Below are 22022 nucleotides of genomic sequence, written 5' to 3' on the forward strand. Positions count from 1 at the left end.
GTTTTGATAGCTACATGTTTCTTGGGTTTATTTTGTTTTTAGACAGGGTTCTGTTCTGTCGTCCATGCTGGAGTGCAGTGGTACGACCACAGGTCACTGCAGCTTCTACCTCCCAGACTCAAGCAGTCCTCCTACTTCAGCCTCCCAAATAGCTGGGACTACAGGCACATGCCACCATGCCCAGCTAAATTTTTTTATTTTTTGTAGAGATAAGGTCTCCTGTGTTGCCTAATCTGTTGTTGAACTCCTGGGCTCAAGTGATTCTCCCATCTTGGCCTCCCAAAGTGCTGGGATTATAGGCGTGAGCCACCATACTCAGCCTGGCTAAATAGACTTCAGAGATTAAAACAAAAATGTCCAAAATAATCTAGATTTTTTTCTGATTGTCTGATTTATTTCAGAAAAAAAAATTGTGTAAGAACACACTTGAAATGAGGGAGCAGATGAAATGCATTTTTTCGTCCAAAAAACTTAGCTAATTTTTTTTCTTAAATGATGCAAATAAATTTTCTCCCTTATAGTGCCCATTGGATTCTAATGGTTAAAATATCTTTTATTTTGGTTGCTTTATAGCTGTGGATCGGTCCATTTCATCAAGTCTATCAGATGCACGAGATGCCTTAGTGAATGCTGTAGTGGACTCATTGTCTGCATATGGCTCAACTGTCTCAAATTTACAGCACTCTGCGTTGATGGCGCCCAGCTCCCTCAAGTTGTTTCCTCTCTATGTTTTGGCCCTTCTCAAACAGGTAGCTTTTTATACATTGTTATCTTTAATAATGTATTTTAAAATTCTCAGATATGTATATGAAGAAAGGAAATCTAGGTTGTTTTTTAATACTTAACTAGAGGATTATTCACTTTAACATTGAAAGAGTTTTGAAGAATAGAAAAAGATCATTGGGGCTGAGCGTGGTGGCTCATGCCTGTAATCCCAGCATTTTGGGAGGCCGAGACAAGCAGATTGCCTGAGGTCAGGAGTTCGAGACCAGCCTGGCCAATATAGTGAAACCCCATGTCTACTAAAAATACAAAAATTAGCTGGGTGTGGTGATGTGTGCCTGTAATCCCAGCTACTCAGGAGCCTGAGGCAGGAGAATCGCTTGAACCTAGGAGGTGGAGGCTGCAGTGAGCCAGGATCATGTCACTGTACTCCAGTCTGGGCAACAGAGCGAGACTCCATTTAAAAAAAAACAAAATCAATGGAAAATGAAGATATGCAAATACATGACTTTAGTGAAACCATATTCTCACTTTCTTTAATGTGTGTGAGCAGTTTGCATAGTGGTGCAGTAATAGCTCATTCTTAATACGTCATTCTGGAAAGAGATTCTAAGGACAGAATCTAATACTTATCAAGCATCTTTCCATGTTTCTAGCACCATAAAAGGTGTTAGTACTTCATTTTATTTAATCCTTTGAACAGCCTAACAAGGTATTATTTTTCCTGTTTTTCTCATGATGACAATGTAGCTCAGTAAATAAGTAACTTGCTCCAGCCTCACAAACCTATTAAATGTCATAGCTGAGAATTGAATCAAGGTCTTTCTGATTTAAAGGCCATGCTTTTTCCATGACTGATAGGATATAACTGTTTTAATATTCATCCACTATGTTTGTATTTTACTGAAAATGTTTGTCTTTTTCCTTGTAGAAAGCATTTAGAACAGGTACAAGCACACGCCTGGATGATCGTGTACACGCCATGTGTCAGATAAAGTCTCAGCCACTTGTTCATCTGATGAAAATGATTCATCCCAACTTATACAGGATAGACAGATTGACAGATGAGGTATGCATTTTGGTGCATTTGAAATTTTTAAATTTGAATATATTTGACTGTTTTGATTCTATAGCTAAGATGATAATATACTATCAACTGGTTTTTCTTTTTAACTCTTTTCCCCCTTGTGGTAAATACATTAAATAAGGACATTGGCTGTGGATCTGATTGAATGGCAGGATTCTCAGATACCATTAATGGTTTGGAGTTTTTAAAAATAATTTCATATCAGAAGTAATTTATCCTGTAGGTTTAGTTATAATGTGTATTACAAAGCTAATTTGTAGAGTGGACGTTTCCATTTATATTTTATAGATATTGACTGCTTCAATTTTTTTTTTTTTTTTTTTAAAGACAGTCTTCTTCTGTCAACCAAGTTGGAGTGCAGTGGTGCGATCTCGGCTCACTGCAACCTCTGCCTCCTGGGTTCAAGCAATTCTGCTTCAGCCTCCTGAGTACCTGGGATTATAGGCACATATTGCCACGCCTGGCTAATTTTTGTATTTTTAGTAGAGACAGAGTTTCACCATGTTGGTCAGGCTAGTCTCACAACTCTTGACCAGGCTGGTTTCGAACTCTTGAAGTCAAGTGATCCGCCCATCTCAGCCTCCCAAAGCGCTAGGTTTACAGGTGTGAGCCACCACACCCAGCCAATATTGACTGCTTCTAATAAGATCAGTTGCAGTTTTGATTATACAGTAAACCAAACCTGATATCCAATAATAATTTTAATATGCAAATATATAGTGTCTTTTTATCTTCCTTGTGTGAAAGCTATATTCTTTGGAATTAGTATTAATTCCAGACATAATATATGTTGCCAAAGAAATGTAAAAAAGTAGCTGGCTATGCAACAAAGTCAACAGTCACACGTGTAATATATTCTGACCCCACCCTAAAAGGGAAGGGAATGTGACAGATCATTTTATGTATTCATGTTTTTACTTTTTAAATGTGAATACAGTTGAGTGTCTTGATTCTACAACCAAGGTGGTAGAATAAAATCAGTATTTTTTGCGTCATACAAAACTCGCAAGTATTATTTTCCAGTGCTTCAAAAAGGGTTACTGACCATTAGCTCCCAAACTGTGATGATAGTAATGTAATCTTATGCACATTCTGTCTTTTTCTTTTCAGGGTGCAATACATGTTAATGACAGGGTTGTACCACAGCCACCTCTTCAAAAATTGTCTGCAGAGAAGCTGACAAGAGAAGGTGCTTTCCTTATGGACTGTGGCTCTGTAAGCAACTTCTTCTGGCAAAGCTTAACACTGTTTGAGCTAACAAAAAAAAATAAAAAGAGCCGGGCGCGGTGGCTCAAGCCTGTAATCCCAGCACTTTGGGAGGCTGAGGCGGGTGGATCACGAGGTCGAGAGATCGAGACCATCCTGGTCAACATGGTGAAACCCCGTCTCTACTAAAAGATACAAAAAATTAGCTGGGCATGGTGGCACGTGCCTATAATCCCAGCTACTCAGGAGGCTGAGGCAGGAGAATTGCCTGAGCCCAGGAGGCGGAGGTTGCGGTGAGCCGAGATCGCACCATTGCACTCCAGCCTGGGTAACAAGAGCGAAACTCCGTCTCAAAAAAAATAAATAAATAAATAAAAAGAAATACTTATAGGATCCAGCTGTTATCACAGAAGCAGGCAGTGAAAAGTGAATTAGGATTAGGAGCTGAAATTGGTAACTGATACTAGAGGTCAATTTACTTAAACTTTTCTATTTGGACTTCATTTTATATTATGTTATTGATATTTGTATTGATAGTACTGATAGAGTAATATATTTTAATATGTATTGTTAACTGTCATGAATTATATATATTTGATGAAGAGAACTCATGAGGTGAATTCCTGTCTTCAGGGACTTTTCATTTAAAGTCTAGAATTTAAAAGTATTTCAAGAGTTTATCTAGTTCAACTTAGATTCATTGTCAGAAATCTCATTAATGATTAGGAGTTCAAGAGAAGTCACTGGTCAGGGGTAGTAGTTCGAGGGTGTCAGAATGGTTAAGATGGCTTCAAAATGATTCCTTTTGAGCAGAAAAAGGATTTGGATAGCCACAGAAGAGAGAGAAATGCATGATTTAAAATATACAGACAGTAATTGAAATAGTGGATGGGAAATACCATGAGTTAAATTACACTGATTAAAGGATTGTACGTCTATTGGGAAAATAAGTACAAAAGGTAAAATGTATTTTATGGGAAGCCTTAACATTTGATCAAAGAAGATGTGAACCACTCTGGATTCTTAGTATCTGATTCACAATGTAACAATTATAGATTTCCTTTTTACTCTTATGTTTGTTCCTACCTTATTTGAGGTGATAATTTTTATAAAATTAAAATGAGTTCTCTTAATTATTAGGGAGTTTTAATATGTTGCTTTTTATTTTTAGGTTTTTTACATTTGGGTTGGGAAAGGCTGTGACAATAACTTCATAGAGAATGTCCTTGGATATCCTAATTTTGCATCGATACCACAGAAAATGGTCAGTAGATTTTATACACCATTAACTTTTTGTTTGGTTCATTTTTATTTTTTAATTGATGTAAAATTCATATAATCATTTTAAAATGTACAGTTTAGTGTTTTTTAGTATTACACCATGTTTTACAACCATTACCACTGTTTAGTTTCAGAACATTAATATCACCCTAAAATGAATGCCGTATCTCGAAATTCTTCCCTATCCTTGCCCCCAGGCAGCTACTAATCTACTTTGTATCTGTGGATTTGCCTATTCTGGATATGTTATATAAATGGCAATATATGGTTTTTGTGTTTGGCTTCTTTCACTTTCTGTAATGTTTCTAAGATTCATTCATGGTGTAGCTTATATTAGTTCTTTTTCTTGTTTTTTTGTTTTTTTTTTTCTAAACAGGATCTTGCTCTGTCACCAAGACTGTGTAGTACAGTGGCTCGATAATGGCTCACTACAGCCTCGACCTCCTGTGCTTAAGTGGTCCTCTCACTTCAGCCTCCTGAGTAGCTGGGACCACAGGAGTGTGCCACCACATTAGGCTAATTTTTTAAAATTTTTTGTAGAGATGGGGTATCCCTGTGTTGCCCAGGCTGGTCTCGAACTCTTGGACTCAAGCAGTCATCCTACTTTGGTGTCCCTGGCCAGTTTGTTCTTTTTTATGACTAAAAAATAGTTAATTGTATGGACATACCACATTTTGATCATCCATTCATCTACTGATGGATATTTCAGTTGTTTCTACTTTGGGGCTTTTGTGAATAGTGCTGTGATGAATGCTTGTGTACAGTCTTTGCGTGAACATACGTTTTCAGTTCTCTTGGGCACATCACTAGGAGTATAATTACTGGGTCACATAACTCTATGTTTTAGCTGAGGAACTGCCAAACTGATTTCCAACAACTTTAACTTTGGATTTAAATCATTTTGGTAATACTAAACATAATTTTTTCAGTAGGATTTTACTGAATGTATGTTAACCAATACCAAGGAAATATGATTCTGAAAACAGATTTGTATAAATTAATTAAGTGAAGGCTGGGCGCGGTGGCTCACGCCTGTAATCCCAGCACTTTGGGAGGCTGAGGCGGATGGATCACGAGGTCAAGAGATGAAGACCATCCTGGTCAACATGGTGAAACCCCATCTCTACTAAAAATACAAAAATTAGCTAGGCATGGTGGCTCACGCCTGTAGTCCCAGCTACTCGGGAGGCTGAGGCAGGAGAATTGCTTGAACCCAGGAGACGGAGGTTGTGGTGAGCCGAGATGACGCCATTGCACTCCAGCCTGTGTAACAAGAGCAAAACTCTTGTCTCAAAAAAAAAAAAATTAATTAACTGAAAGGGAAGGCTGACCTACTTTATTGTGTTAGATACTATAAATATGTCCTTTTTCCTGAAATTAATATAAATTCAGTGTAATCCTTATTACAGTCTCTCATTGTTTTTTTAAAATGTTGACAAATTATCCAAAAGTTCATTGTTAAAACTCAACAAATGAGGATAATAAGAAAATGAAAAGGGAGAATAATACCAGCAAAGGGGGAAATATATGAAAAATAAATTCTAAGTAAAATAGTAAACCTCAATCTAAAGCTGTAATTATTTAAGTACCTTGATACTGGCATAGTAAACAGATCAGTGGAACAGAATAGAGTTCAGAAATAGATCTAATTAATGAAGAACACAGTGTGGTAAAGATTGTATTTCAAATTATTGTGGGAAAATGGAACATTAGAAAAATAATCTTGGGTCCACTGATTAGTCATTAAGGAAAAAACAAGGCTGGATATTTAACTTATTCCTTACATCAAAGTAACTTTCAAATGGATCATACATGTAAACTTGAAAAAGGAAACTATGTAGATCACTAGAAGAAATATTTGTGAATGTTTATGATTTTCTTATAATAAAATGATAAGGCCTTTGTAAGTCAGTGATTCAAAAGATCAAAAGCATAAATATAAAACATTTCTATTCGGTAAAAATAAATAAAGCCAAAATACAAACAAAATCTTAAGATTATCTGTAACTCATAGGACTGAAAAAGGGCTAACTTCTCTATAAAAAATTATCTTACAAATCTTTAAGACCTTCCTTATTTCTACCTCCTCTAAAGAAAACTGGGTAAAAGATTTTAACAGGCAATTTATAAAGGAAAAATAAAGTAGAGGTCAAATGAAACAATATTTAGCCTCACTCATAATTAGGAAAAAAGCAGTAATGTAGCATTTCTTTCATTTACCAGATTGTCAAAACTTTTTAAATTTGATACTAGGCAATTATGTTGACAGCATGTGGCAGTGGACACTGTTGAGCACTGTTGACTGGATTATGTAGTACTTATATAACCTTTCTGGAGGGCCATTTGACAATGTCTGTTAAAATCATGTTCTTTTTCACACAGTAAATTATTCTGCAAAGAATATATCCCGTAAGTGTATTCATAGAAGTAGGTATATGTACACACATGCTTATAGTATTAAATAATAGCTGTGAATTTATTAAAAAGAATACAGTCTGGGGCACTATGCTATGCACTTGTGGTTCCAGCTACTTGGGAGGCTAGGAGGCTGAGGCAGGAGGATTGCTTGAGCCGAGAAATTTAAAGCTGTAATGCACTATGACTGCACCTATGTACAGCCATTGCACTCCACTCCAGTCTGGGCAACCTAGCAAGACCCCATCTCTTTAAAAAAAAGAGAGAGAGAGAGAGAGAAGAAAAATACAGTCTGAAGTGAATAGTATCATATGATCCCCATTTGTATTTTCAAAAATGTGTTTGTGTACTTAGTAATAATTTCAAAAACATCTGAAAAAATTCACATCAAAATGGAAATGGTTTTTAAAATATTGACATGAATTACAAATATAATTAAGCCAAACTTGTCTATTTAAATCCTTATTTAAGGGTTTTTTTTAACTTTTAATTTACTATTTAATCTACAGTTGGCTTTGAAAAAGAAAGATAAATCTTACCTTTTTATGTATATATGTATATAAAAATAATAGATTGTTAGGTCCTTTTAAAATAGCTTTGCATATAGGGTTTGTTTTGTTTTGTTTTGTTTTGTTTTTTTCTCCCAAGACGGAGTCTCGTTCTGTCACTCGGGCTAGAGTGCAGTGGCAGGATCTTGGCTCACTGCAACCTCTACCTCCCGGGTTCAAGCAATTCTCCTGCCTCAGCCTCCTGAGTAGCTGGGATTACAGGCACACGCCACCATGCCCAGCTAATTTTTGTATGTTTAGTAGAGATAGAGTTTCACCATGTTGGTCAGGCTGGTCTTGAACTCCTGACCTCAAGTGATTTGTCTGCCTCAGCCTCCCAAAGTGCTGGGATTACAGGCGTGAGCCACCGCACCTAGCTGCATATAGTTTTAAAATATATATCCACACCGTTCTTTAAAATTATTTGCCTTGCCGGGCGCGGTGGCTCAAGCCTGTAATCCCAGCACTATGGGAGGTGGAGGCAGGTGGATCACGAGGTCAAGAGATCGAGACCATCCTGGTCAACATGGTGAAACCCCGTCTCTACTAAAAATGCAAAAATTAGCTGGGCCTGGTGGCGCGTGCCTGTAATCCCAGCTATTCAGGAGTATGAGGCAGGAGAATTGCTTGAACCCAGGAGGCGGAGGTTGCAGTGAGCCGAGATCGCGCCATTGCACTCCAGCCTGGATAACAAGAGCAAAACACCATCCCAAAAAAAAAAAAAAAAAAAATTATTTGCCTTTAAATTAAAGGAAACATGAAATTCTCCCAGAATGGCTATCTTTAGAAGAGGATATAGTAAGCCGGGCGAGGTGGCTCAAGCCTGTAATCCCAGCACTTTGGGAGGCTGAGGCGGGTGGATCACAAGGTCAAGAGATCGAGACCATCCTGGTCAACATGGTGAAACCCCGTCTCTACTAAAAATACAAAAAATTAGCTGGGCATGGTGGCACATGCCTGTAATCACAGCTACTCAGGAGGCTGAGGCAGGAGAATTGCCTGAACCCAAGAGGCGGAGGTTGCGGTGAGCCGAGATCACGCCGTTGCACTCCAGCCTAGGTAACAAGAGCGAAACTCCGTCTCAAAAAAAAAGAAAAAAAAAAAAAAAGAGGATATAGTATATAATTGCTAAGGGAATTTGGAACTTAATGGTATCCCCCTTCATTTGAATGTTTCTTCTAGAAGAAACATAAAGGCGCTACACAATACTGACATGCTAATTGTTGTTTATGTTTTATTTACTTCTCAAGAAAAATACAATATTCAGGTAAAGTGTTAGTGCTATACTTGTCAGTGCACATATTTTATTGACTTATCCAGAAAAAAACAGATTTTTCAACAGTTTAAATTTCATTTGTGTAGTTGCTGCTGTTGAGGCTAAGAAATTCTGTTGAGGCTAAGAGTTCTGGCAGTCGGGAGTGATAGTAGGAATGGTGATTTTGTTCTAATACTGCTAAAGTCTATAAGAAAGGAAATAGTTTTCTAATTGTATTTCTTTTACCAGACACATCTTCCAGAGCTAGATACACTTTCATCAGAAAGAGCCAGATCCTTCATAACTTGGCTTAGAGACAGCAGACCATTAAGTCCAGTCCTTCACATAGTAAAGTGAGTAATTTTGCAACTTAATTATGAAGTTGTCTTTCTCATACAGTCTGTGGAATTGCTTGTCTTCAAAACAAATTCTAAATGGTATCAAAATATATTCTGATGGTAGAATGTTGTTACTTGATTTGTATCCCCTGTATTTCATTTTCTGACATCCCCATGTATTAGTAATTTTTAATATTTATTTATTTAATTTGAGATAGAGTCTCACTCTGTCGCCCAGGCTGGAATTCAGGGGTACTATCACAGTTCACTGCAGCCTGGACCGCCCATGCTCAAGTAATCCTCCCAACTCAGACTCCCAAGTAGTTGGGACTGCAGGCACTGGCCTCCACTCCTGTCTAATTTTTAATTTTTTTTTAGATGGAGTTTCACTCTTGTCACCCAGACTGTAATGCAATGGCACAGTCTTGGCTCACTGCAATCTCCATCTCCTGGGTTCAAGCAATTCTCCTGCCTCAGCCTCCCAAGTAGCTGGGATTACAGGCACCTGCCACCATGCTCAGCTAATTTTTACATTTTTAGTAGAGACAGGATTTCACCATGTTGGCCAGGCTGGCCTCAAACTCTTGACCTCAGGTGATCCACCCCCAGCCTCCCAGAGTGCTGGGATTACAAGCGTGAGCCACCATGCCAAGCCAATTTTTAAAGTGTTTTATGAGATTGGGGATCTTGCTATTTTGCCCAGGCTGGTCTTGAACTCCTGAGCTCAAGCAGTCCTCCCATATTAGCCTCTTAAAGTGCTGAGATTACAGATGTGAGCTACTACACTCAGCCCAGTAATTTTAAAAATATGTAGTTACTCTTTTTAGAAATATGTGCTTTTATTTTATTTGTATAAATTTACAGGATACAAGTGGAATTTTATTAGATTGCAAAGTGGTGAAGTCAAGGCTTTTAAATATATTTTTAGACAAATGCCCTTTTCTTTCTTCCAGAGATGAGAGTCCTGCCAAAACAGAATTTTTTCAGCATTTGATTGAAGACCGGACAGAAGCTGCATTTTCTTACTATGAATTTTTGCTTCATGTTCAGCAGCAGATTTGTAAGTGAAGTAGAATAAAATTGAATAAGAAAAAGATCTATAACCTAGATAAAGCATAATCTGTCAAAGAAGCGTGTAGGAAATTTGAAATGAAGGAATTTGTTAATACAAGATGCAACGCACAGCACTCTGAGGCTTTGGTAAAAAGTCAAGGGGAAGAAAGAACCTGGCAGATTTTTTTCAACCCAGATTAACGGTAACGATGATGCTATTTCACCAAGTATATTTTGAATTGGTTTCTACACATTTCCAGTAGTATGGCAGTACAGTGCTCTGTTCATTGCAAGCTGGCAAATTTATGTAGCTATGTGGAATGATATGTCATGTAAAACTAGATAAATTCTTTTTTCTTATAATTAATATAACATTTCTGAACTTGAACTCTGGCAAGAGATGCCAAAAGGCAGTGGTACCGTGTTACTTGTTTATATGAATTACTTTTTAACAAGGAATGATTCTTATTCATTAAATGAATTCAACATTTTCCCTGTAAAAACAATAGAGTTTCAGTACATGAACTATAGAAAAAAATCTATATATAATGTACATAAATGTTACATTTGTAAAGAAAATGTAAAAATGTAACTATAGAATATGAATTGCTTAAACTGTGCTGCATTGTTGGATGACAACTCTTTTTGTCACAGTTAGAGAATGAGATTGACTAATGCGTATTATGAATTGAGTCCACAAAAGAACACAAAACTCTTTGTAATTCTGTTAAATCTTTTATGTGGATTTATTTATGATCAGCCTACTAATTAAAAATATTTCGCTTGACAGTATGGTTTGGTGATTTTTTGGGGTTTTTGTGGGGATTGGTGGATTTTTTTGTTGTTGTTGTTGTTTTTACGTACAGGATATATTGAATTTACTAATTGGGGAAATGCAGTGATACTGCATTTCAGTTAGTAATATATATTAATCAGACCAGGCGCAGTGGCTCACGCCTATAATCCCAGCACTTTGGGAGGCCAAGGTGGGCAAATCATTTGAGGTCAGGAGTTTATGACCAGCCTGGCCAACATGGTGAAACCTCATCTCTGTTAAAAATACCAAAATTAGCCAGGTGTGGTGGCAGCCATCTGTAATCCCAGCTAGTTGGGAGGCTGAAGCAGGAGAATCACTTCAACCCAGAGGCTGAGGTTGCAGTGAGCTGAGATCACGCCATTGCACTGGGCGACAGAGTGAGACTGTCTCAAAAAAAAAAAAAAAGAAAGTAATATATATGAATCAATACATTTTCATTATTCTGTGGACATTACGAAGTACTTATTCTGTTTGTATTCTAAAACAAATGGTGCTACTTTCAAAAATATTCTTAATACGTATAATCTTAAATTGTCTTTCTCATTTACGTTAGATGTTTTTGCCTGAACACTGATAGCTGGAAAATTCTGTGACATATGTGACTATCCCATTTATTTAAGTGACTTTAAGATTGCCATCTTCAATTTTGATGGGATTTTCTTCTGATCAAGAAATCTCTCTTTCACTAACAACTTATTTACTATAAAAAACTGTTAAGGATCCTTTAGATTATGGGACAGAATTTTATTCTGTACACTGTGAAAGTCCCCATCCAAACTTTGGAAGGAAAAGACTTGGCCAGGCGTGGTGGCTCACGCCTGCAATCCTAGCACTTTGAGGGGCCAAAGTGGGCAGATGGCTTGAGTCCAGGAGTTTGAGACCAGCCTGGGCAACATGGGGGAAACCCTGTCTCTACAAAAATACAAAGAAATTAGGGGTCATACGCACCTGTAGTCTCAGGTACTCAGGAGGCTTAGGTGGGAGGATCTCCTGAGCCAGGGAGGTTGAGGCTGGAGTGAGCTGTAACCACACCACTGCATTCCAGTCTGGCCAATAGATTGAGGCCCTATCTCAAAAAAAAAAAAAAAAAAAAAATCTTTCAAAAAAAAGAGGAAGAAAAAATACTTGGCTATGTGTAGTGAGTTCTTTTTACTGGTTTTGTGCTTTCATGGATCTCATCACATTCCCTGATGGAAATAAGCAGTTAAATGACTCACCCTAAATGATATTACTTACTAATTAGTAACAGTGCTAATAGTAAAAATCCAAATGTTCTCCCTAACCACAACCTCCTCCCACCTCACCCGCCACCCACAGGATCATGCTTGTCCCTATACCATGCTGCCCCCAGCAAGAGAGAATCTTACTGAACATTAAGAGAAACTAAGCTGGGCATGGTGGTGCATGCCTGTAGTCCCAGCTGTTTGGGAAGCTGAAGCAGGAGAATCACTTGAAATCAATGTTATGAAGAAAAATAAAGCTGGGAAAGGAGATGGAAAATACTGTTTTTGACAGTGACCAGGGAAGGCTCTTTAGAAAGGTGAGAGTTGAACAGAGAGCTAAAGCCACATAGATACCTAGAACAAGAGCTATTCAAGTAGGAGAACTTTGTGGTAGGTGAATGTAGAAGTCACCTTCTGATTCTTCTCTTCTCTGTGAAAGAAGCAGCAGAATTACCAGCTGGAAAGGGGTAAGAGGGTTAGAGGTTTTGCAAAATAGTCTCCTAAGAGAGTAAGATGTTGAATTTACTAGTAGTATGTAGTAGATTGTGAGGGCCCGTCTTGGGCTGTGAGTCACGAACTTAAAGTGAAACTAATAAGCATAACTGTGCTGCTTTCCTCTAGCTGTCTTCAGTGCTTGGCAGAAAGTTGGATTTAACCACAGCTGGGAACAAGGGAAAGAGGAGGAGCAAGGGAATTTAGAATGCTTACAAGGGAGTGACTCATTTAAGCTACAAGAGCAGAAAATGGGTGATAGAGGAGATGGGTAGTGCTGGGTAGCAGGCTTAGTTGTTTGGAAGTCCCGTTGAGGTCAAAGAGCTATTAAGACTAGATGTCGGCCGGGCACGGTGGCTCAAGCCTGTAATCCCAGCACTTTGGGAGGCCGAGGCGGGTGGATCACAAGGTCGAGAGATCGAGACCATCCTGGTCAACATGGTGAAACCCCGTCTCTACTAAAAATACAAAAAAATTAGCTGGGCATGGTGGCGCGTGCCTGTAATCCCAGCTACTCAGGAGGCTGAGGCAGGAGAATTGCCTGAACCTAGGAGGCGGAGGTTGCAGTGAGCCAAGATCGCGCCATTGCACTCCAGCCTGGGTAACAAGAGCGAAACTCTGTCTCAAAAAAAAAAGACTAGAAGTCAGAGAAAATGAGCTGGAAAGATAAAAAGTCGTGGTCAGGATATGAAAAGCTTGGAATTGAGATTTGGGGGAAGTTTAGATAATGACAAGACTAGGGGGAATGAGTGGTTCAGATATTATTAAAGATAACTGGAGGTAAGGAGGTGAGAACTTAGAGCCCCTGGTTTCAAATGGATCATCTATTTGTTTATTAAAATTGCTCCCCCAAAATGGCAGGAATAATGCTGGGGACACAAGGACTGTAAATGATTACAGTAAGGAGGAGTGGCAGGGGATATGCTGGGGATCTGAGGTAGGCAAGGAGGAAGAATAACCTGGACGACAACAGAAGGAGAGGGATGCCTGCCTGGGGTTTAGGATCAAAGACAGCCATCTTTTGACAGGTTTGGAGGAAGGTAATATCCTCAAGACAGCCAGGTTTCAGTTAGCGTGTGCAGAGACTGACATAAACCAGGATATAGGCATGACAAGAGTAATCCTAATCCTGATGGGAGCTGGATAATCCACTCTCATTGTCTCCTTGTGGGACAAGTCTCTTTGGCCATTTGCTTTGTGAGGCAGGGAGTGTTGGGTGGGAGGAAGGGGTACACCTGCCAGGAGTTCTGTGAGCTGCTTTTTTCAACTAACTAAAAGAAGATAGTGGTTCTTAGTGTTAGTGGTAGCGATGGGATCAGAATTTCCTGGGAGACTTTTTTTTTGATAACTCAATTCATATTCACCAGCTGATTAGGGGCTTGGCTGGAGATATATTAAAATGCATCCATTAATTTATTAAAAGTATTTGTACATTAATATGTATATGTATGTGGCAAACACTATTTGATGGCTGTTTGTAGATACGACTCTTACATATTCAACTTGTGAGGCTAAGAAATGCACATATTAGCAAAGTGTTACATGGAAGAAACTATGAACCCTCCTCTTCTGAGTATCTTCTCACTAAAATACTTTTGAAGACATAGGAAAAGATGAAAACTCTCAACAAAGTTGAAAATAACATTATAGACATTATCTAGATAGAACTAAAATTACTGAAAGAAGACAGTTTATTAAAAAACACTCAGCCGGGTATGATGGCTCACACTTGTAATCCCAACACTTTGGCAGGTGGAGGTGGGAGGATCTCTTGAGGCCAGGAGTTTGAAACCAGCCTGGGTGGCCTAGCAAGACCCCATCTCCTTAAAAAATCAGCCAGCTGTGGGGGTGCATGCCTGTAGTCCTAGCTGCGTGGGAGGCTGAGGTGAGACGATCACTTGAGCCTAGGAGTTTGAAGCTGCAATGAGCTAAGACTGCACCACTGTAATCCAGCCTGGATGACAGAGCAAGACTCTCTTAAAACACACACACACACACACACAGATTTTTTTAAAAATAACACCCAAGCTTTGTTTGACACATGAAACCTGAAAAACAAAAATAGGAGATAGTACATAATTCATTCATCTTTTACCTCTGAATTCAGAGACAGGATATGTATCAACCAGAAAATTGGTATCCTCCTCCTGCCTGTGTTTTTATAATACCTACAAGAAGTAGTATTTAATATAAAACAAGTGGATAGGAATTGTGTGTATATACTTAAGTGGAGAAGGTAGCCATAATCAGGGAACACAGGAGCTATTAATGTATGTATTCATTGCTTTCAGATGAGGCATGAGCAGATCCAAAAATTATTATTATTATTATTTTAGTTTCCTTTAGTAAACAGTGCACAGTTCTGCAGATTTTCATTTTTGGACCAATGAGCATTACTCACAAGTAATTACTAGTAATGTTATTACCTACTAATAAGTAAATTGCTAAAGTCCAATAAAATTTGTTTCCACAAATGAAAATCAGTGTTTTATTAGAGTTTACTTGGGACTCTGCTTCCAAGATACCTGGTTCCTGTACAAGGTTTGTAATTTTGCAAGAATGCATAAAACTGTGTATACAGATATTGTCACACAGATAGCAGGTCAGACAACTGACAGAAACTATCCCGTGGTCAGTCCTCAAGCATTTTCTTATGAATGTATCATCATTGTTGGGAGAAGCTTATGGTTTTCCTGCTATTTTTGCATTTCAGATATGTATTATTTTAGCTTGATAGCCATTGAGATTGCTATAGATTATTTGATTTGTGTGTAGTGATGTATATATGCATATTTTTCACTGTATTTTTCTAGTTTTCTATAACTGGGTTTTTAAAAATATTTTCAGTAGAAAAATAATTATGCGCTCATTGCTAAAAATAAATATGCGTAACTTACCCCTCTATATTGCTTATAACATTTTGATGATGTAGCCAGTGAATATGTGCTAATTTAAATAACTTGTATATAGAATTAAGCCAACTGCAATATTATAACTGGGTTCTTTTTAACTTAATAGGATATTGTTTTATAATATTAAATCATATGTTCAAGCTCATTCTCTTTAAAAAAATAAACAATAAGCAATTTCTGTGTATTCCTCTCAAGTCTTTATTACTTAGGAATTTGCTTTAGAGCAGAGATTGTATTTTGGATTTTCTTTAAACTTCTTATCCCACTTCACATATCCCCAAGTACTCCTCCCAAGACAGGATATATGGCAGGAACACATTTTTGTTTGTTTGTTTTTGTTTTTGTTTTTGTTTTTGTTTTTTGGCAGGAACACATTTAACTTAATTGAACACTGGAACAGCTTATTAGCCTTTCTTATAGTGGAGTCATTTCACAGTGACTCTTGGGAAATCTATAAAACAGTATTCCAGTTAGGAAGACTTTTTCCCAATTTTAATAAAAGTTTTTATGGATCTTTTCCCCCTGTAGTCAATTTCTTTCAAATTCTCCTTCTTTGGGGCTTAGGTCTTATGACTTGCATAGTAACAATAGGAAATGCTTATTACCTGCGCATTTTTTTTTAAATAGTTTGATGTATTTTAATAGCAAACATACAGGAACAGCAGAGAAGACAGATAACATTAAAAACATGTTCTTGCATGTAGAACAACTCATGCAAGAAAAGTATAGTGAATGGATGGAATCTACTGTATGATAAAAATGCTACAAACACCGTTTAATTGCCGTCAATAAGAAATTTACTTGTTTTTAAAAAATCCAAATGCTGGCATTGTCCAGAAAAATTTAACAGGTTTATTTATAATTATTATAAAGTTGAACCGCTGAAACTTGTGCACTGAAACATTTTAACTTGCATTAATGCTTTACATCTCCGCATTTATATTTAAAACTCACACACAAATGAAAATCGAAAAACTGCCAATACCTGATTTCTGTCCCCTATTTTTCCACTCGCAGTCATATATACTTAAGTACCTTTTGACCCCATGGAAAAAAAAATTATCTAACATTCAGAACTACCGGTAACAGGAAGAAAAGAATTTTTGTTGTTGTTGTTGTTGTTTTTTGAGAATGAAATGTTTCCCATCATAGTGGATTCTTAAGCACGGTCACCACGTATGAGGCGTGCTAGCTGGATGTCTTTTGGCATAATTGTTACATGTTTGGCATCGATAGCACAAAGGTTGGTGTCTTCAAAAAGGCACCAGATAGGCCTCACTTGCCTTCTGCAGAGCACCCATAGCTGCGCTCTGGAAGCGCAGATCTGTTTTAAAGTCCTGAGCAATTTCTCGCACCAGACGCTGGAAGGGAAGTTTGCAAATCACAAGTTCAGTGGACTTCTGATAATGTCTGATTTCACGGAGTGCCACAGTTCCGGCCTGTAACGATGAGGTTTCTTCAGCCCTCCAGTGGAGGGCGCACTCTTGCGAGCGGCTTTTGTAGCCAGTTGCTTCCTGGGTGCTTTACCACCGGTAGATTTGCGGGCAGTCTGCTTTGTACGAGCCATGGTATAGAGACCTCCTTTCTTTCTTTCTTTTCTTTTCTTTTTTTTTTTTTTTGTGAATAAGTTAAACTTTTATTTTTCAGAAACAAAAATGACAAGTGGCAACTTGCCTTTGTAAAAAATTTAAAGAGTATCAGGGTAATAAGCTATCTCTCATAGAGACAGAAGCCCAAGAAACACTATTACACAGCTCTCAAAGAAAGTCCTATTAAATAAATCTCAGAATAATATACTTTTAACTAAGTCAACAAAAACAAAAACCACAAAAATCAAGAGACCTCCTTTCTTACCTACCTTCTCCGCCTTCTCCTTCGGCTGGAGCTCGGCGAGCTAGAGGCGGCGCAGTGGCGGCTGTGAACCTACCTGCGCTTCTTAATGGAACCAGAAAAAATTTAATGGAATGGAAGACACTGGGCTCTTGTCTCCTAATAGTTATCAAAAGCTGGTAAGTAATTAATTACGTGCAGTTAGGAATAATAGGAATAAATGGAGAAGTTGATGAAGAAGTTCAAGTAAGAAATGTCAAAACTTAAAGCTGAGTTATTTAGTAACTAGGACCCTTAGTACTGTGTTCACAAGCCAAAAGTCGTCTTTCAAAAGGTATTTACCAAAAATGTGGTGAACCTAAATTGTCTTCATAGCGTTTATGGCACTCTTTTGGGTCATAGTCTGGGAAAGAGTGAAGACAAAATTGGGGTTGAGAATGAGTAGGAACCAGAAGGATAACCTGGAAAGGAAAAGAAGGCTAACTGTACATCATTATAGGGGCTCTTCTTTGTTCACATCCAGGCTTTGCAAATGCTGCTCCCCTGCTTGGAAACCCGTCTCTTTCATTCCCTTCCTGGCTTTCTTCACTGAATCCTCCTTATCCTTCAGAATTCAGCCTAGGGATCACTACCTCCTGGTAGCCTCTCCTGATGGCTCTCCCATCTGGATTAAATACTCCCCTTGGGCCGCGCGCCGTGGCTCACGCCTGTAATCCTAGCACTTTGGGAGGCCAAGGTGGGTGGATCACCTAAGGTCAGGAGTTCAAGACCAGCCTAGCCATCATGGTGGAAACCCCCTCTTAAATTATTAAAAAAAAAAAAAAAGATAAATACTCCCCCTGCATATATCTGTAACACATTCTTATCTCTACTATAGTCCCCATCAGACTGTGTTACAATTGACATTTTCCTTCAAATATGGGAACCAGTTTCTCTTTGTCGTAGTGCTCCCCATACCTGGCATATAGTAGGCATTTAGTAAATGTTGAGCCAATTTTTTTCCCCTTAAATACAGGGTCTTGCTAGGCTAGAGTGCAGTGGTGTGATCATAGCTCACTGAAGCCCCAAACTCCTGGGCTCAAGGGATCCTCCTGCCTCATCCGTCTGAGCAGCTAGGACTGTAGGTGTGTACTACCATGCCTGGCTAATTATTTTTTGTAGAGACAAGATGCTGCTATGTTGCCCAGGTTGATAGTGAACTCCTGGGCTCGAGTGATTCACCTCAGCCTCCCAAAGCACTGAGATTACAGGTGTGAGCCACTGTGTCCAGCAGAACCAATGTTAAATAATTCCAAGCTAGAGAGAAAATGTGTTGAACACCTGTGAATAAAAATAAAGGCAGTTTCAGTTGAATAAGCAGAGAAACATACTATACTACACTAGATAGAAATTGAAAGAAAATATGACATAGAATGGGAATGTTGCCGGAAGGTGGATAATAAACCCTATGAAAATTCAGGAGTATACCACCTCTGAAGTTGAGGTTCAGTGGTCTGGAGCATGTTGCAAGATTCCCACAAATATAGAAGACAAGCTGCTGCTCCCTGTGCCACTTCTCACAATGCTAGGCACAATGCTTGGTGGCTTATTATTATTTTTTTTTATGTTGAACTCTTTGTATACAACATTTCAGTAATTCATTACCAAGTAACATGTAAGGCTGCCAATCTGAGGTGTTGTTAGAGCAAAAGAAGGCTCTACATCAAGTCAGACTGCAGTGCAAACTGCTTTGCCACTTGGACTGTATTGACCCAGCAGATTCAACTCAGGAGTGTCTGTGGCAAATACAAATGCAGTATCAGCCCGGGCGCAGTGGCTCACGTCTGTAATCCCAGCACTTTGGGAGGCCAACGCAGGTGGATCACGAGGTCAAGAGATCGAGACCATCCTGGTCAACATGGTGAAACCCCGTCTTTACTAAAAATACAAAAAATTAGCTGGGCATGGTGGCGCGTGCCTGTAATCCCAGCTACTCAGGAGGCTGAGGCAGGAGAATTGCCTGAACCCAGGAGGCGGAGGTTGCAGTGAGCCGAGATCATGCCATTGCACTCCAGCCTGGGTAACAAGAGTGAAAACTCCGTCTCAAAAAAAAAAAAAAAAAAATGCCGTATCAGGCCTCAACCAGAGGGTCTTCTCTCGGGTTTTAGAGCAGAGCCATGTCCTTTTCTGAAAAACAACAAAACCTTATCTTTGTGAGAGTAGCTCTTAGATTGCTATTGAACTGTGTAGTGTAGGATGTCAAATGTCCTTGGGATTTATGCTGAACAGTGTGAACCAAGCAGTAGGAGTAAACATGCACAGTAACAATCTGTCATTACATGGCAGCTTAATGTTAGTATATAAGGAATCACACTCAGCAGATCCTGAAGTTGGTCGCACAGGCAGGCAGCTCCGACCCATAACACCTGCTCCTGCTGCGTTGCTTCCTTTCCCTGCATTCACGTTTATGGCCTCGTGGAGATGTTTTCCTATCGTCAGTTAAGGGAGAAACTAAAACTTAAATTTAAGACAAAATGCTGGCATCAACTGGTCTGCTATAGTATTAGTCTAATAATAAATCCTCCTTGTGGGCAAAACTTCAAGCAGTACATTGATTGCCACTTTGTCTACACTGTGAGATGTAGATCTCAAAGGATGTAGATCTATGCAGCTTCATAGACAATGGCAAGTGACTAATTAGGTAACAAAGGATTTGGCAGGAACAGGATTAGAAAATTGGTGGCAAGAAGGTTTGGAGAAGAGGGATTTGAATGGACTTCACGAAATGGACACAGCATATGAGATACTTGTGTTCTACATCAATGGACACCAAAGGACACCTGCAGCAAAATTTGTCCATCTCAATCAGGTAGAGAAGGTGACGTATCCTGCAAATGTCAGCCTCTTTCTGTAGCCACTCCAATATTTGCTTAATGGTTCATGTACAAAGTTACCAAAGGACAGAGGCTGTGTGGGGGCCAAATATTATGGAAGTCCCTTCACCAAGGCTGATCTGGCTACTGCCACTGTTATTTCTAAGTGTTGTCAGCTGAGACCTACTTTGATTCCTCAATATGACATCATTCCTTGGGGAAAACTGGTAGTCACCTGATAATGTTGATTACATTGTTCCCCTTTGATCATGGAGCATTTAGTTGTCCTTAATGGAATAGACACACAGTCTGGATATGGATTTGCCTGAGCTGCTTTCAGTGTTTCTGCCACCACCACTATCTGTGTGCTTACAGAATGCCTTCGTCATTGCCATATGACCTCCACAACATTGCTTCTCATCAAGGAACTCATAGCAAAAGAAGTGTGACAATGGGAATTCACTGCTCTTACTACATCCTATCACCCTGATATGGTTTGGATTTGTGTCCCTGCCCAAATCTCCTGTCGAATTGTAATCCCCAGTATTGGAGGAGGGGCCTGGTGGGAGGTGACTGGATTGAATCATGGGGGCAGATTTCCCCCTTGCTGTTCTTGTGATAGTGAGTTCTCTTGAGATCAGGTTGTTAGTAGGTAGTAGATAGTACCTACCCCAGATATCTCTTCCTCCTTCTCTGGTCACGTAAGATGTCCCTGCTTCCTCTTTGCCTTTGGCCATGATTGTGAGTTTCCTGAGGCCTCCCAAGCCATGCTTCTTGTATAGCTTGTGGAACTGGAAATCAATTAAGCCTTTTCTTTATAAATTACCCAGTCTCAATCATTCTTTATAGCAATGCGGGAACAGACTAATATAAACCACAAAAAGCCGCTGACCTGACAGAAAGGTGGAATGCCTTCTGATGACTCAGTTACGATAACAGTTGAAGTATCATCCTACAGGGTACAGTATATGCTTTGAACAAGCAACCAACATTTTTTTCCTATAGCCAGACACGCAGGTCTGAGAATCAAGAATTGAAAGTGAGGCCGGGCGCGGTGGCTCAAGCCTGTAATCCCAGCACTTTGGGAGGCCGAGGCAGGTGGATCATGAGGTCGAGAGATCGAGACCATCCTGGTCAACATGGTGAAACCCCGTCTCTACTAAAAATACAAAAAATTAGCTGGGCATGGTGGCGCGTGCCTGTAATCCCAGCTACTCAGGAGGCTGAGGCAGGAGAATTGCCTGAACCCAGGAGGCGGAGGTTGCAGTGAGACGAGATCGTGCCATTGCACTCCAGCCTGGGTAACAAGAGCGAAACTCCGTCTCAAAAAAAAAAAAAAGAATTGAAAGTGAAATCATTCTTTTAATATAGCCCCCTAATTTTAGGGTCTTAGTTTACAAAAGAGAGGTGCTTAGTTCTCAAAGGGACACAGCAATGTCTCCACTGTATTGGAAGTTATGAGTATTACCTGGCCATTTTGGGCTCCTTCTATCAACAGCCAGAAGGAAAGTGGTCCTGATTATGAAGAGGAATTGACTTGCTGTGACATAACAGGGCAAGAAGGACGATGTCTAACATCTAGAGGCTTTTCCAGAGTGCCTCAGTCCTTCTATGTTCAGTACTAAAAGTTAATGAAATACAGCAGCCCAATAAAAGAATGGGTCACTGATGATTCAAACTCTCAAATGTAAGATTTGCGTCTTCCACCAGGTAAAAAATGTCAACCAGCATTTCATACTGTGCTGAAGATAAATTAGAAGACAATCTGAGAGGTGTAGTGGAAATAAATTTGATAGTGTAAAAAAATTCAATTCTAGCAGTGGATCTGTCACATTGTGTTAGACTGGCTGTAATAGAAAGAATAAGGGTTTGCAAGCCAAACAGAACAAAATTTGAATTACAGTTCTTCTGTTAGCTGTGTGACCTGGGGCAAGTCTCTAAATTTCTCTGAGCCTTCATATCACTACGAGAGAATAATAGTTCCTTAGTA

At 39.1% G+C, this 22022-nt stretch overlaps 1 protein-coding gene and 1 pseudogene across 3 annotated transcripts in view; one reads left to right on the top strand and one right to left on the bottom strand.

Moving 5' to 3' along the window:
• Positions 1 to 14447, top strand: part of SEC24B (SEC24 homolog B, COPII coat complex component) — a 120123-nt gene extending 105676 nt beyond the window's left edge. For all 3 annotated transcript variants that reach the window (XM_039468402.2, XM_039468403.2, XM_074396557.1), the window contains 6 exons: positions 574 to 749; positions 1655 to 1792; positions 2921 to 3025; positions 4188 to 4280; positions 8765 to 8868; positions 9807 to 14447. In XM_039468402.2, coding sequence (XP_039324336.1) covers positions 574 to 749; positions 1655 to 1792; positions 2921 to 3025; positions 4188 to 4280; positions 8765 to 8868; positions 9807 to 9921 — 731 coding nt within the window. In that variant the 3' untranslated portion in view covers positions 9922 to 14447. The remainder of the gene's footprint in view (positions 1 to 573; positions 750 to 1654; positions 1793 to 2920; positions 3026 to 4187; positions 4281 to 8764; positions 8869 to 9806) is intronic.
• Positions 14448 to 16471: 2024 nt separating this feature from the next.
• Positions 16472 to 16928, bottom strand: LOC141584035 (histone H3.3A-like; annotated as a pseudogene).
• Between the last annotated feature and the right edge of the window lie 5094 nt (positions 16929 to 22022).

This window comes from Saimiri boliviensis, chromosome 3, assembly GCF_048565385.1.
Source record: "Saimiri boliviensis isolate mSaiBol1 chromosome 3, mSaiBol1.pri, whole genome shotgun sequence".
In the NCBI taxonomy this organism is placed as follows: domain Eukaryota; kingdom Metazoa; phylum Chordata; class Mammalia; order Primates; family Cebidae; genus Saimiri; species Saimiri boliviensis.